Here is a 16,569-nt window from a genome sequence, read left to right as displayed (position 1 = left end):
AACGCCACACAGCACAATCAGAATCGGGCCAAATCTAACCGCGTTACATCACTTTTTGTTTGCGTGATATCACTGCGCGCGAATGAATATTAACCCGTTATGACCCAAACTCCTTTATAATTTGAGGGGAAAAAAAGAGAGTTTGAAACTTGTTTTTTACATAGCTTAGTGTGTAATTAATTAATTAAAAGTTATTTTTTAACTAAAAAATGGGAAGTGAGAAATAAATTTAAGGTGAGATTATTAGGACATGAAAAATTTCTAGTTACTGAAAGTTTAGGAAGTTTTTTAATGGGACTTTTCAGTCCCGTCGGGACATAAAGGGTTAAATTATATTAGTTCTAAGGGTTAGAGTTCGTAATGCTCATGGCAATGTCTCCTAAAACTATATGCGTTCTGACCAGCTAAGGTCATTTGAATATGAGATGGGTAATCAGGGTCGGAGGCTTTTAATTTTTAACTTGAAAAATAAAATTATAATTCTGGAATTAACAATATTCTTTGTTTCCCAAAGCTCCTAAATTGAAATCAACATCCTTGTCATCCTCATCATCATCATCGTCGCCATCACAGAAGAAGATCGTTTGCTACTTCACCAACTGGGCTCAGTACCGTCCTAATGATGGCAAGTACGTGCCCGAGGACGTGCTGCCCGAACTCTGCACGCATCTCATTTACGCCTTCGGGTGGATGAAGAAGCACAGGATCTCGTCGTTTGACGCCACAGACGAGACGAAGGAGGGCAAGGCCGGCATGTACGAGAGACTGGTTAAGATCAAGGACAGAAACAAGGACCTCAAGGTGCTCTTGGCCATCGGTGAGTCCTATTCGATACCTCTCGTGTAGAACTGACATTATCTTAGGCTATAGAGTAAAGGAATTACATAGAGAGGCCCCACTATACTAAGAAATTGAAACCGTAAATTGTACCGCTGTACTTGCGATACATTTTGATTCAAAAAATTCCATTCCTGAATCTCAATTGGTTGTTAATTTAAACTTAGATATTGTTGCAGATTTATGAAGCACTTTTTTGAAATTGCATTAAAACATGAACTAAAGTGGAAACAAAAACCGCCAGCTAGTTTATTCGGTCTCTTTACGAGATTGGGGAAAACTATTCTCGTGAAGTGATCATGTTATCATAACTCCGCTCATCATTGCACTGCTAGTATCCCATAATTCCTGCTTCAATTTCATCTCCTTTTTACCATGGATGGGGCCCTCTATGTAAATTTCTTTACTATATGTCTTAGGTAGATGAACACGTGGCTTTAGGCATGGAATACAAGATGGCCATAGTCATAACTGAGCGACCCTGCTTTAAAGGTGTCTACTGAAAAAACTATTGCTTAGAAATTAGCAACATTTTGGGTGTAACATAATGAAATGATAGGAATTTGCCCCAGCGAGTAAAAAACGATCATTCAAAATTTCACTACCAGAGGGCGTTTTCATTGAATTTCGCAGTCCCCATTTATTTATGATACAGTCGAACCTCGTTAAAACGAACTTGAAGAGACCTTTGAAATCAGTTCGCCTCAACCGTAGTTCGTCTTATCCGATGGACGAACTATAGGGCATAGCAAGTGTAGTTTGTGCTTTACAGCAATTCGTTTTAAGAGGGTTCGAATTATCAAGGTCTGACTGCAGTTTAAAAAAGTTATTGCAGCAGCACATGTTCAAATGTCAACCATCATTTTCGTCTACCTTTTGGTGTCGTAAGGTAACACGTTCAATAGTTGACCGCAGTGTTCTATGAATGAAATACGTGGTGCTACGTGGGAAATGCTACACACATAACTAGAAATGCTGTCTATAAAATCAGATAAAGTTGAATTAACGCGTTTTTCGAGATGTTTCGAATACCTCCTAAGCTGATAGTCACACGGAGTGGCGTCTGAGGATAGGGTAGGCCATAGACTAGAACAGTGGCGGAAGATTACACGATCTTCTCTGAAGTGGTTTTAGAGAGGGCGTCTTTAACATAGAGGCTAATGTATAGAAAAGCTCTACATGGTCTAGGTGATAAAAAAGAATGTTAACTCTAAATATTGAACCAGTCGTAAATGTGTATTTTACTAAAAACGACCTTTGGCAGCAAAACTTTACTTTTTTTTTTTTTTTTTTTTTTTTTTGCTCGCTCAAACAAATTCTTATTCCTTCAATATGTTCAACACAAAGCTTTGTTACTTTCTGAGCAATATTTTAGACGCCTATTACTTTGAAGTAGGATTGCTTGACTATGACAACCCTGCATAATAAGTTAATTGCGTTTGAATCGTTGAGCTCGGTAGCTAATTAGGCATAAGAAGTAGAATAATACATGTAATTAAGATGCGAATAAACATTATAAAACCAGATTTATATTTCGCTAACAGCCCTTTCAAAGACTTACAAAGTGAGATACTTCAGTACTACAAAGACAGGTTCCCAACTGCTCAGAAAATTTGTGAGTGAACAGAAAAAACGGGACAGTAGAGAAAATTCTTCGAGTTGCTGTAGACCTCCCTTTTTTAACTAATGAAAAGTACCGCTGAAAAGTTCCCAACTGCTCAGAAAATTTGTGAGTGGACAGAAAAAACGGGACAGGAGAGGAAATTCTCCGAATTGCTATGAACCTCTTTTTTTTCACTGATGAAAAATACCGCATTGTTAACCTTGAAACTGATGTTTTCGAATTTGAAGTCAGTGCTAGTTAATAAACTGATGCTTTCATGTCAACCGTGGATAAAGTCAATGAAATAACTCCTCTCCGGGCATGTTGACGGTGGTCCATCATGGATGTTTCCAGGGACGGACTGGTCCGCCTGTCCATCGGCCTGATGCGCCCTTCCGCCTGTGCACCCTCAAGCCTGAACGCCTTTTTTTTAAATTTATTTTTTTAATGTATTTTATTTTTTGGTGCAACTTCCTAAAATTTTTATTTATTTTTAAAAAAAACTTTTGCGCTCACAAACCGCGCGCACCTTTTGTATGACTTCACTTCGCTTTCTTTTTTCTTAAACTCGTAAACCTGTGTACCATCTTTTTGTTTATTTATTTATTTATTAATTTTACGCCCTTTGGAGGCCAAGGTTGGCGCCCTTTTACGGGACCCAGTCCGCCCCTCGATGTTTTTGTCTATGCAATTGTTGAAAGGTTGTGCGAAAGCAGAGATTCAGACATCTGAACATAAACAAACACTTTTAATACGAAACATGGGGACACACATACAGCAAGACATAGAGAAAAGTAGTGAAGACCTGGTAAACTGGTCTGTGGCTCTTTAAATATAGAGGGCGGATTTTCAACATCCAATGAAATATTACAAACAGCAATAAGATTTCTCCTAAGTCCGATGGTGGATTAAACAAGCGTTTTTGCGAACTCCGTGGAAAGCTTTAAATACCTCTTCCAATAAGGACAGTTCTTACTTTTAAAACAAAGCCTAGCGTTCGCTATCTATGCACGAGTAAACTAGTTGAGTCAACTCGGTTCAGTTTTAACAGCTTCACGGAGCTCGAATAAAATCGGCTTGAAGAAAAGTCGATTTAACCAAGTTGTCTCGTGTGAAGGCAACGAAAAACGCCAATCAACAATTGGACAGGCAACTTTTTCAAAAAACTAATCCAACTAGCCGCCTCGTGTGTAGAAGACTGATCCCGACTACGCACTTCGCGGAAAGTGTTCTATGCTTTCAAACTATCATTATTCATGATTTTAGTTGATTTAACCAAGTTACTTCGTGTGAAGATAACGAAAAACGCCAATCAACAAGTTGACAGGCAACTTTTTCCAAAAGCTAATTCAACTCACCGCCTCGTGTGTAGGATGCCTGATCCTCACTACGCACTTCGCGGCAAGTGTACTATGCTTTCATTATTCGTGATTTTAGTTGATTCAACCAAGTTGCCTCGTGTGAAGGCAACGAAAAACGCCAATCAACAATTGGACCGGCAACTTTTTTCAAAAAGCTAATCCAACTAATCGCCTCGTGTGTAGGAGGCCTGATCCCGACTACGCACTTCGCGGCAAATGTACTATGCTTTCAAACTTTCATTATTCGTGATTTTAGTTGATTCAATCAAGTTGCTTCGTGTGATGACAACGAAAAACGCCAATTAACAAGCTAACAGGCAACTTTTTCAAAAAGCTAATTCAGCTAACTGCCTCGTCGGTAGGAGGCCTAATCCTCACAACGCACTTCGCGACAAGTGTACTATGCTTTCAAACTATCATTATTCATGATTTTACCACAAACCACTCAGAAAAATATTTCTACTGTCTTAGTCGAACTAAATTATTCAAGACGAACAGCTACCGAAAACTTACGAGACATTGAAGGACACAAAATGGCGGGAAATAAAACATAACCAAGGCTATAAACTAATTTAATTACTGCAACGGGAAACATTTTGAATACTTCTTATTTTTAACTGCATATAAAGAGCCTGCTCTTGATCAGAAAAAGTTTTATTGCTTACTCATATCCTTCGTTTAGGCATTTTAAAATTCTTTGGGCGATGTCGAAATTTCTTAGAAGTTGTTAACCTAATAGAAAGTTGAAATATGACTAAGTGCTTTGCGAGAGTTAATAACAGCACTTTAATAACGAGTCTCATACTTTGTCCAATTAATGTCTCTACATTTAAATTTTGAGGCATTGCTCTTACACGATGCGTAGTTTGTAAACGTTGGGCATGTCTAGTTTCTTCATTATGGTCCTTGTAGAACTTTTTTTCTTTTTCGTGTGTCTGCTTCTTTTGAAGCAAACTGTAACTGTCTCTTAAATTCTAAAATGTTCTTCGTACACATAATTAAAATAATTATACATAAATCGAAGGTGGAATATTTTTAACTATTATTTTACAGTTTAGTGTAATCTTATTCGACGCTTGTTGAAATTACGAGACTTTTGGCTTATTGGTATCGGTCACAAAAGAAATGCTATTACCTGGTATATTCACTTCTTTTTAGAGGGAATTAGACGTAGGGACGGCAAAACTTTTCGATCATCGACCCTAAAAAGATTGGCGATTTACTTATCTATGTCCCAATCCCCCCCCCCCCCCCCGCTCCCGAAAAAAGAAATTTAAAGATAGAAAAAAAAATCTACATAATATTTACATGATCTATTCCGTTTTCAAAATATTTTAATTTTACATAAATCAATGAGAAGGAGGGCAAGACCAACAATTATTGTTCTGGATTTTTTTTCAGAACAAACTTCAGGTTTAAGTTAGCTAAGAGCTCAACATTCTATTTATATTTTAACTTTATTAAAATAGAATTAAGATTACATAGACCAGGTTCATCTTTACACAAGATAAATACTAAAATCGCCATCAAATCTTTTATTTTTTATTTTTTTGCGTTGCTGTTAATAATTTAGTGGTTGTTACCCCCCAGCTACTTCCGCACTTATCATTTTTAAAATTATTTTTATAATTTCACAAATTTGAATAACGTTAAAATGCATCTGCCTTTAACGGAACCCCTAGAGAGAATTGTCCTCTATACATGCTAAAATTATCGACCGCTTTCATGATATCTGAGTTGCAAACTGATTAAAATTTAGAGAAATCGCACAGCTGTTATTAATGGGTTTCTTTCACCTTTAATAAGTTATTCTGGCAAAGCTATTAGCTATTTCGAGAGTTTTGAAATAAATCAGAATATGCTGTGACGAATGAAGTAAACACCTTTTTTTTTTCCCGAAGTAAATTGCAGTTTCGATGAGAGTTATAGTGAAGTCCATGACACGAAGATAGTTTTAGACTAGTAGGCCGTGACCTAAATTAGAATAGTTAAGACGAGCTGTAAAAATTGCTTCATCCGCTAATGATGCTTTAAAGCATTCAATGTGTATTCAAATCATGGTGATGAATTTATTACGAACATTAGAACATAACATGTTGATAGGAGGAAAATAATGTCGCGTGGTGGGTGGTTAAGAGCTAAATGTCCTTTTAGTTTTGCTCCTATCGAGAAACAGTTCGTTCATCGTATTTATGATACAGAAAAGCCAATAAAATTTTAGCAACGCTCAAAAGTTCTATTAATCACTTTCCCTTTTTTGAAAAAAAAAAAAAGGCTGATATACGCAAATATACGTATTGTGAAATATATTTAAATGAACTAACTAAAATAAACTATCTAATATTTCCAGCTTCCTCAGCAACATTATTAGCCCTTTTCGACATTTCGCGACTAGGTTTTTTCCAAAATTCATTTTGAAATAACAACACACTTTCTACATTAGTTATCCTGGTTTAACCCCGTCCAAACTATCTAATATTTTGACCCTTTGCTTTATAGTAAATTTACCAACTATATCAGACAAAGCAGCAAACCTTTGTAGTAAAGTAAATAAACAGTCTCGTCATTATCCGTAGAACCTGGTGTTTTCGCAAATCATTGATAACAGTCTGAGAAATAGTAGCAAACAATTAAAGCTACCAATGAAACCTTTTTCGAAAGAAATAAGTTAAAGTTAACTTGTGTCAACTACACTTGTCAATCTCAAACAGTGGCGGATATAAAGGGAGGGTCAAGGGCAAGGCTGCCCATATGCAAAATTTAAAGGAGAGGGGCAAAAATTTTCCACATGGTTTAGTAGAATATTTTCCCCATGGAAACAGATTTCAGTACAGATTAGAGATATTAAAATTTGATATTTTTAATAACTTATTCATTATTGGCTGGAAAAGAAATTTATATACATTTTTGCAAAGAAAAAAAGCACTAAAAGAAAGGAAGTTCTCATTTATAAGGGGGTGCTTGAACCCGTCCTTACCGCCCCACCTATACGGGCGCCCTTGGTTAAGGGGGTCATGACCCCCCTTAAATCGTCACCAATATTATCCAACCACATTGTGTTCAAACAGTTTATGCATAAAATTCAAACTATTTCAGTAATCTTTTCAATTAATTATTTTTAAAAGTAAATGTTTGAAATAATACTTCCTGTCATTGCTTATGAAATGAATCAGTAGCTTTATGGTTTACTAAGTGCGTTATTGGCTTACTATATTTCGTAATTTCACAGTAACATATTATATTGATAGCGTGCAAACTTCACGGCTGACCGTATGCCTCCAGGGTGATGCGGTACCCACTTTCACAAATTCTGTCTTAAAAGTATGAAAATAAAATACATGGTCCTTTTAACACGTATGATTTTCAAAATTCAGTTTGACCACGGAATGTATGGAATTGGCAAAAGTCCAGTTAAGACGAGTCTATCGGAATGAGGGGGGAAAGTAAAAAATTGGATGTGGGTGTTCCGCTCATCTGAATGAGACTTTGCTTAATTTAGAGGCTAACATACATCTGCAAAAGCTGGCATCCCTGAAAACTAATAGATGCGTCCATTTCCGCCAGCGAAACGGATGTTTGCCTTTCCATACGATCCGTGGTCAGACAGTATATAACAGCTCATGTGAGCTATTTTGTGGCAAAAAAAAAAAAAAAAAGAACTTGTTTGCTCTTGTAACTATATTGGTTTGTTAGAAGCTTCGAAATTTTGATGTGATAAAATTCCATGCTGATTCAGTTTCATCACAGAAGAATAGAACTAATGAAAATGGTAAATTGACATTTTTTCGAAATTGAAGGGGGGGGGAGGAGTAGCAATAAAAGTTAACGCACCTTTTTTTTATGGACCTTGAAAGCTTTAAAATGTAAATAGCTGCTTGCTTCTCCCGGCTAAAATGGTAAATTGACATTTTTTCGAAATTGAAGGGGGGGGGGGAGGAGTAGCAATAAAAGTTAACGCACCTTTTTTTTATGGACCTTGAAAGCTTTAAAATGTAAATAGCTGCTTGCTTCTCCCGGCTAAAATGGTAAATTGACATTTTTTCGAAATTGAAGGGGGGGGGGGAGGAGTAGCAATAAAAGTTAACGCACCTTTTTTTTATGGACCTTGAAAGCTTTAAAATGTAAATAGCTGCTTGCTTCTCCCGGCTTTGTTTGGTCTACCTCGAAAATAAAAGTTATGTTAAGTGACGCGTGTTTAACACTCGCAAGAATTTTACTTGTTCATATTTGAGAAAAAAAATGGCAATACATCTTTCATCTCAATGATTTTCTTCAAGCTATAAATTTAAAAAAAAGCATTGTTGCGGAAAGTTGAGATTAAGCCTTCGAAAAATAGGGATTTTATGTCGAAATCTAAGTGTCCTAATTAATAGTTTTTAATCGATATCTCCGATAATTATTATGGGAGGATTATGTTAAGTAGCCAATTATGAAGACGGGAAGATTACGAATTCATCGATACCTGGTTTGATGGTCAGTTCACTGTAGTTCAGGAGAAAAAACTTGGACATATACATACATAGTTACATACAGAGGTACATACGCTCAGTTTTTATTTATATAAAACTAGTCATAAAATAGATGAAGATGTTTGTGTAGTCTTGTTGAGAGATAAACACATCACGTTTATTGGTAGTTTTAAGTGCGTAACTTTTTAATTTTTTCCCCCAACAATCACAGGTGGTTGGTCATTTGGAACTCAACGGTTCAAGGAGATGGCTTCCAATCGTTACAATCGTCAGCTGTTCGTGTTCAGTGCCATTCGATACTTGAGGGACAGGAACTTCGATGGACTCGATTTGGATTGGGAATTTCCCAGGGGAAACGACGACAAGAAAAATTTTGTGCTCCTCCTAAAGGTGAGTTTGCCAATGACCGACAATTTTCCTGAGTTTCCATCCATATTACTTTGTAATAAATATTTTTTTTTCACAAATATTCAGAAATTAGACATAAGGTAACAGCACCAATCAAATACATGCTTAAGGCAGCGCTCTCAAGTTAAATCAATTTTCTGAGCTTCTTAATGTATTTAACCTTTTAAAACTATTTTTTTCTCATGTAACTACATCTCATCTAACGTTTGGCTGCTTTTGGACCCTCTGAGTTAGTTAATTCTATTTTTATTTGCTTAATTTAAAAAAAAAGGGTCGAACCCCCAGTAACAAACACCGAAAAATCAGATGAAAATCAGGCACCGATCTGATGATACACAGTAACAGACAGGATGGAAAAAAGGATGATTAATAGACAAAATTATCTTTTTCTCTTCAAAATGTGCAAAAGTTTTTTAGTTTTAGAACTTATGCCTTAATACAGTGATCTCTTGCTTATACGCGACCTCTGTTATACGCGTTTTTCACTTATGCGCGTTTTTCTCACGGGCCCGACCAGCGATATAGGAAAACAATGTTAACTCTTGTTCATTTATACGCGAAAGCTAAAATGCACTTTTCACTTATGCGCGATAAAAATTTTTTTCAATTTTAGTTAAATCGCCTAATTCACGCTTTGCTTATCGGAGGATTTGTACCCTTCTTGTTCTTTCTCTGGAAATACATTCACACGACGTTATTCCATTGTTCGGATTCTTCAAAGATCGTGTTTTTTTTTTTTTTTTTTTTTTGCACAAGTGTGCAATAGAGGGTGGAATTAGTCGTGTGATTGACTTCGAGAGGGGAGAACAGGTTACATACAAAAAGGTTGACGTCACTAAAAATCGTGCTCAAGCGGTACGCGTTGACATACCCTATCGAAAATCTTTTGCATCCTCGTAGACTATGGCACTGATCACGCGACATTTTTTTAGGTTTTGGGGAATTCGCTTACGTACTGTACAGTGCATAAAAAATGACAAAACGTACAACTTCAAATTTGGCTTTTTTATTAAATCACAATGTATAAATGGAAGTTATGTGCGAATTTATTCATTAGTATTAGTAGTATACTATTAGTATTACTATAACTGATGTTAACTTACTGCATTTAAGCTAATTTTGGGGTTTTTCACTTATACGCGAATTTCACTTATGCGCGAAAATTTCGTTGTCTCGTTTGGTCGCGTATAAGTGAGAGATCACTGTAAATTCAAATGAACATGAAACACCGGCAGACTTCGTGGTGACTGTTTCTACCCTTCCAGCACTGCCTTGTAAATACCAACTGGCTCGTGAAATTCACTCTGATAACCCTAGATGGATTGCACCGTATTCATGGGCCACAGTAACATCCGTTTTACCCGCCTAAAAGGCTTTTTATTTAAAACCAAACTTATAACTGTCTGTTACTGGACTCTTGTCTGTTACCTGGTGACCTTACCCTACTATTCGCAATGATAAACTTTAAATTTTGGCAAAAATGATTAGGTTTGATGTGTTAATGTATGAAACAGTAATAAAATGTGAATAGTGTATACAAGAAAAAAATCTGAATAATGTGTGCACAATGCAATTTAATTATTAAAAAATGCGATTCGTGACGCTTATATAGAATGTTTCCCTTCAAAAAAGGAAAAACCTCTTTGAATGTTTATAACGGTCATACTTTTTGGTCCTTTTGTCGAGACAGGTGACTTAAAATAATTGCTGAAGTCTAACTGAACGATGAGTAAAAATCAAATTCATTCTTAAGTGCTACTGGAAAACCGAGTACATAAGGGAAGTACAAAAACAATTTCGGAATATCTCTTAACGAGATGGACCGACGAAACAATGATTATTTTGTTGAATACCTTTAAGGTATAGGAACTGACAACGATAATCCACATACTCACAAGAGTAAGAAAAGTCATTAAAGTCATGAAGTTTTATTTTTAGATGTCAATGACTAATCTTTTTTCTGCGCGAAGTTTTCTGATGTTTTACGGCGTAACATCAACAAAACATGCTTAACATTATATACGTCAATATAATTATGTTAAATACATTTTCAAAAAATTATATTGTTCTTAGTTGTTGATTGTTTTGAAATATCAGCAAAAACATTAACCTAATGTGCCATAAGTAGATTCATTTTTCCCCCTTGAATTTACATTTTTTTAGAACTACGAAAGTAAAATTTCCAACATTTAAGCGGAATTAATACAACATAACGCAAACACTAAATTTGGCACCATAAATGAGCTGCTAAATCTGATGTCCGATAGGTGATATAGGCAGTACTTTGCAATCTATTGACAATCTCTGTAAATCCGTTTCTTCTGCATTGGTTCATAGCACCGCAGGAATAGCCACTCGAGATATTTGCTTCTCTACCAGAAATTATTTCTTCCTAATTCAACAGATAATGAGTTTACATTCTGTAAAATTTCACAACGATGAACAGTGTTTGGATTAGTACAAGCTAGGTGGACAAAAGTAATGTTCAAAATTCTAAACTTTGGTATTGGGATAATGCAAACAATAAACAAAAACATGATACTTAGTTATGTGTTTATGTCTAACTCCCTTCCGTCACGTGAGTAATAAGATTCAAAGTTACGTATCCGTTTGTAAGAGAATAAATCGAGTTCCAGGCATCATTTCATCATACAAAATTAAAGTGTTTCTAATTTCATATGGTTTTATTGTTCAAGATGGATATTATTTATACTATTAAGTGCTTTTTTTCCCTAATTTAATCATTCTATATGATAGTAAACGATGTTAATTTTTTTTAAAAAGATGAACTAAGGATTTTTTTTCCCGTTTCAAAACTTTCAAGTGATCGGAATGACTTGAACCCATTTGTACCCGGGCTGAATTTTATGGATATAGTAGTTGAAGCTTTCCCATTATTAATAAGATGTATTATAGTCAGCACACTCAAGTACAATATATTTATTTTTACCCAAAGTTTTGGGTGCTTCAATCATTCTTCAAAGAAATCTCTACTCGAAAGAAAGCACTATAGAGAAAAATATATGTTGTACCCGAGTGTGCTGACTATAATACGCCTTATTAATAATGGGAAAAGTGCAGCTATTATATACAGAAAATTTAGACCGGGTACAAGTGGGTAAAATCATTACCATCACTTGAAAGGTTTTAAACAAGCAAAACTTCCTTCGTTTATCTTAAAACTTTTTACTTCCTTTTACAAAAAAGGAAGTATTGTATTCGTGAAAAAATTTTCACTCAAAAATCGGCCTTAATTTCCATTTTTCTCACCCCCGAATGAATGTTGAGTTTTTTTTTTCGACCCGACCACACGTAGATATATGCCCAGGAACCTACACACTCGAAATATCCATTTTGACAACCCCCGAGTTAATTACAACGAATTTTCTCGTACGTATGTGTGTATGTATCTCGCATAACTGAAAAACGGTATGTCCTAGAAAGTTGAAATTTGGTACTTAGACTCCTAGTGGAACCTAGTTGTGCACCTTCTCTTTTGGTTGCAGTCGGATGTTCCTATGGGGGTCTTTTGCCCCTTTTTGGGGGGAAATCATTGTTAATTTCGATGTAAACTCAAGTAGGACATTTTTCGGACAATTGGCGATGTATCGCCTTTTTTTTTTGGTCGCCAAGATTTGTCGCCAACTTGGCGACACATTTTGGCGGATTTCTTTTTTTTTTTTAATTTGGCTTTAATTTGGCCACTGTTGGTGACATTTAGAGTGGAAACAAATGAATCACATTGAATTTGTCAATGAGTAAATGACATTAAATTGGAGCAAAAGGAAGTCATGTGATGCACACATCAGCTCGTTTAAATATTGCTTAACTATCAGATAGAGTAATTAAATTAGGGGAAAAAAAGTACTTACTAGCACAAATAATATCCATCTTAAACAATTAAATCATGTGAATTTAGGAACACTTTAATTCTGTGTGATGAAATAATGAGTTCTGAACTTGTCTTTTGTCCATCCAGCTTGTATTAATCGAAACATTGTACGATGTTATATTTTAGTTTATCCCCTTCAGACCTGGTGTCCGGTATACCGGACATACACTTTAAACATTTGCTAATCATTTAATAATTGATTAAATTGCTTGATTATTTTTTTTTTTTTAGTTGACTCTTTACATTCTGCTTATTATAATCTGTGAAATAATTTTTCGTTTTGGGATTGACAACACTGACATATAAGGATTAGGAGATAGAGTGGCTCATTTTTCCAACCATGTTTTCTCGTCCGAAAACGAGGTTTTTTTTCCTGATTTTTAAAAAAATATATTTCTTAATTAATCGTTTCAAACGCTTCTATTATGTTTTATTATTGTTTAAACAACATTTTGTAATGAAGTTTGATCGGTATTTTATAATTTTTATATATGAAATATTGATTTCAAAAATATAAGTCCGGAACATTGGACGTGCCATATCTCTTAATTTTTCTCCTACAAACTCAAAATTTTGTCTATAAGATACCCTTTATCATAGTATACTTTGTAAAAATTATAATCATTTTTGGTCAAGTATTTCATAATTCCGATTGAAGGGGTTATTATTCTTTTAATGGTTCTTGCAATGATTTTGCTATCCAATTTGCTCAATTTACTCCCCCCCCCCTTTATCGTATGTTGAAAATCAGCAACGATTTGTGGCTCTTTCAGGAACTGCGAGAAGCTTTTGAAGAGGAAGCTCGAGACAAGAAGTTGCCAAGGCTGCTCCTGACCGTTGCTGTTTCTGCCGGATCGGAAACCATCCGATCCGGATATGACGTTCCGGCCGTAGCTGCGTAAGTACTCCACTGCCGTTACTCATTATCTGCTCAATTCATCTGTTGATCACTTTTTTTAGGAAACTGCAATCGTACTCTTGTTTCTTTTTTATTGAGCAATCACGATTGCTTATTGCTTTCATTTGACTGTTTTGATGTGCTATGATTTTATTTTCCCGCCAGCACCCTCTGCAGCATCACCGTCCACCGGCTCCTCACGATGCTACTCCTATAGCGAAAACCGTCTCCAGGTTGCATCTGTATCCTACACACACGCGCATACATACACAACTACACACACATACACGCATGCATGCAGACACCTACACATACATACACACAAACACACACACATACACACAAGTACCCACACATTCATGCCTGCACACAGACACATATGCCTACACACACACACACACACATACCCCGCCCATACGCACACAAACACTCATACACACAACTACCAACACTCATGCCTGCACACAGACACAAACACACATGCCTACACACATACACATACCCCCTACACACAAACACACATCCCCCCACACACAAACACACACGCCTACATACACACACTCGCGACTGCGAAAAACATAATTTGAATTCAAGATGACAAAATTCAAATTAATTATTTTTTTTTTTCATTTTATGTAATCTTGATCAGTACAATCTCCTGTCAAAATCCATATTTAATGCCGCTTGTGACTTGTAATCAGGGTTAGATTGAGGCATGAGCACATGATGCACCAGGCCTAGGATACCAGATCTGCTGCTAAAGTGCTTCCAAAAGTGCTCTTTGCTCAATTTTTGTGACAGTTCAATTAGTTTCAGAGCGAACTGAAGTAGTGACGTTACTGGGCGTCCACTTAAGCATTGGTTTCCTTAGGAGCGCGAATCGCCGACCTTCGGCGTCGCTTATCGCCGAGAGGAAAACTTGATTCTTCTGCGCATGCGCGTCCGAGCAAAATCGACGTCGTGAGTAGCTACGCCGTAATCACTTGACTTTGATTTCAGCGTCACGCCGAGTAGCGACGCCAAAGTTTGGTGATTTCGCTTCTAGGAAACCAGGGCTTTAGAGATGCATCGCAGATTGATGATAATGTCGGTGACACGCTTGGTGCAAAAACTGAGATGCTGAATCCAGTGTCAGTTTGACAAATATGCGATCGATAGCGATATTTCTGGAGAACCAATGATAAACATTCGGACCGATCGCACTGCATTAAGGTAAAAGTATTAAATCAATAAATTTAAAAAAAAATCTTAAAATTGTGATCTTTATCTCAAATGCTGAAGCCACTTCAAGCTGAACACTTTATTTACTCTATTATTGCATTTAAAAGTTACTTAATAGATATGTTTGTTTTTTTACGCTTCGTTGCAATCAAGCACAATGTGATGACATGCTACATTATTATGCATATTTATCTTACAGATCGTAATATTTAGTATGGTTGCCGTAATATGTAGATGTAAAAATACAGGGTATTTCAAAATGAATAGCGGGATTTTAACATGTTATAATATTTATTACACCAAACTTACAGCCACAAGTGATATATCAAATGAAAGAGAAACTCAAACAGTTTTACATAATAGCCTACAAGTGTCCAATGTGAGCACCATTCGTCACTCGGCACACGTCAAGACGATATGCGAGTTCTTCCCAAACTTTGATGAGTGTCTCATTAGTAATTGCTGCAACAGCTGGTTCAATCCTGTTCCTTAATTCGGGAAGGTCGGCTGGCAGTGGAGGCACATACACACGGTCCTTAATAAACCCCCAAAGATAGAAATCACACGGCGTTAGGTCGGGTGACCGTGGAGGCCATGGGAAACAAGCCCTGTCATTAGGCCCCTTACGGCCACCTGGTGGATCACAACCGAACTTAATCCGGAACGCACGTTGCACAGTAACAACAGATTCCGTCTTTGCAAACTGTAAAACACAAAACGCTTTCTGTTCTTTAGTCGCCATCTTTGCTACAAGCGCTTTCTAGCGGATTGCAGCAGAAACATTCCACGCGCATGCGCACTGATGCCAACAAACAAAACTGTTTGAGTTTCTCTTTCGTTTGATACATCACTTGTGGCTGTAAATTTGGTGTAATAAATATCTTAACATGTTAAAACCCCGCTATTCATTTTGAAACACCCTGTATTTTATTACTTCAAGCATACAGCACGAACTGGAGGGGCGGGGGCACAGAATTAAGTTTATGCCCAGTGTCCCAAAAGTTGTAGACTGACCCTGCTTGTAATGATAAATTTCGGGTTTTAGCTTAAATGTTTTTGATACTTTTTATGCGCTTAACAGTTACAAATTTCTTTTTCTCTCTAGATACTGCGATTTGATTAACGTGATGTCTTACGATTTCCATGGCAAATGGGAGAGCCAGACTGGCCACAATGCCCCCCTCTACGCTTTGAGCACAGAATCCCAGTGGAGGAAGCAGCTATGCTTAGTAAGTTTTTTTTTTTTTTTTTTTTTTTTGAGCAATCACGATTGCTTATTGCTTTCATTTGACTGTTTTTGGCGTTCTATCATTTTATTTTCCCACCGCCACCCTCCGCACCATCACCGTCGACCGGCTCCTCACGATGCTGCACCTATGGCGAAAGCCATCTCCAGGTTGCATCCATGTCCTACACACACGCGCATACATACACAACTACACACATACGCACACATACACACACACACACACACACACACACACACACACACAAACATATACACAGATAAACATACACACAACTACCCACACATTCATGCCTGTACACAGACACGAACACATATGCCTACACACACATACACATACCCCCCACACACACATTCAAACACACAACTACCCACGCGCTTATGCCAGCACACAGACACAAACACACATGCCTACACACACATACACAAAGCCCCTACACACAAACACACATATCCCCCACACACAAACACACACGCCAGCATACACACACTCATGATTGCGAAAAAACATAATTTGAATTCAAGATGTCAAAATTCAAATTAATTTCTCTCTTTTTTAAAAAAATCTCTCACAAACAAATACATGCTCACTAATAAATTCATAGCTTTTGAGTGAGTTTACAACGAGAATTGT

General features: G+C 36.7%; 1 protein-coding gene across 1 annotated transcript in view; it reads left to right on the top strand.

Annotated features, from left to right (window-relative positions):
• LOC129226636 (probable chitinase 10) overlaps positions 1 to 16,569 on the top strand; it is a 102,192-nt gene that overhangs the window by 59,144 nt on the left and 26,479 nt on the right. The window contains exons 3-6 of the mRNA XM_054861265.1: positions 515 to 817; positions 8,482 to 8,660; positions 13,344 to 13,468; positions 15,795 to 15,918. Of these exons, the coding sequence (XP_054717240.1) occupies positions 515 to 817; positions 8,482 to 8,660; positions 13,344 to 13,468; positions 15,795 to 15,918 (731 nt within the window). The remainder of the gene's footprint in view (positions 1 to 514; positions 818 to 8,481; positions 8,661 to 13,343; positions 13,469 to 15,794; positions 15,919 to 16,569) is intronic.

This window comes from Uloborus diversus, chromosome 7 (genome assembly GCF_026930045.1).
Source record: "Uloborus diversus isolate 005 chromosome 7, Udiv.v.3.1, whole genome shotgun sequence".
In the NCBI taxonomy this organism is placed as follows: domain Eukaryota; kingdom Metazoa; phylum Arthropoda; class Arachnida; order Araneae; family Uloboridae; genus Uloborus; species Uloborus diversus.
This window is presented reverse-complemented; position numbering and strand designations above follow the sequence as displayed.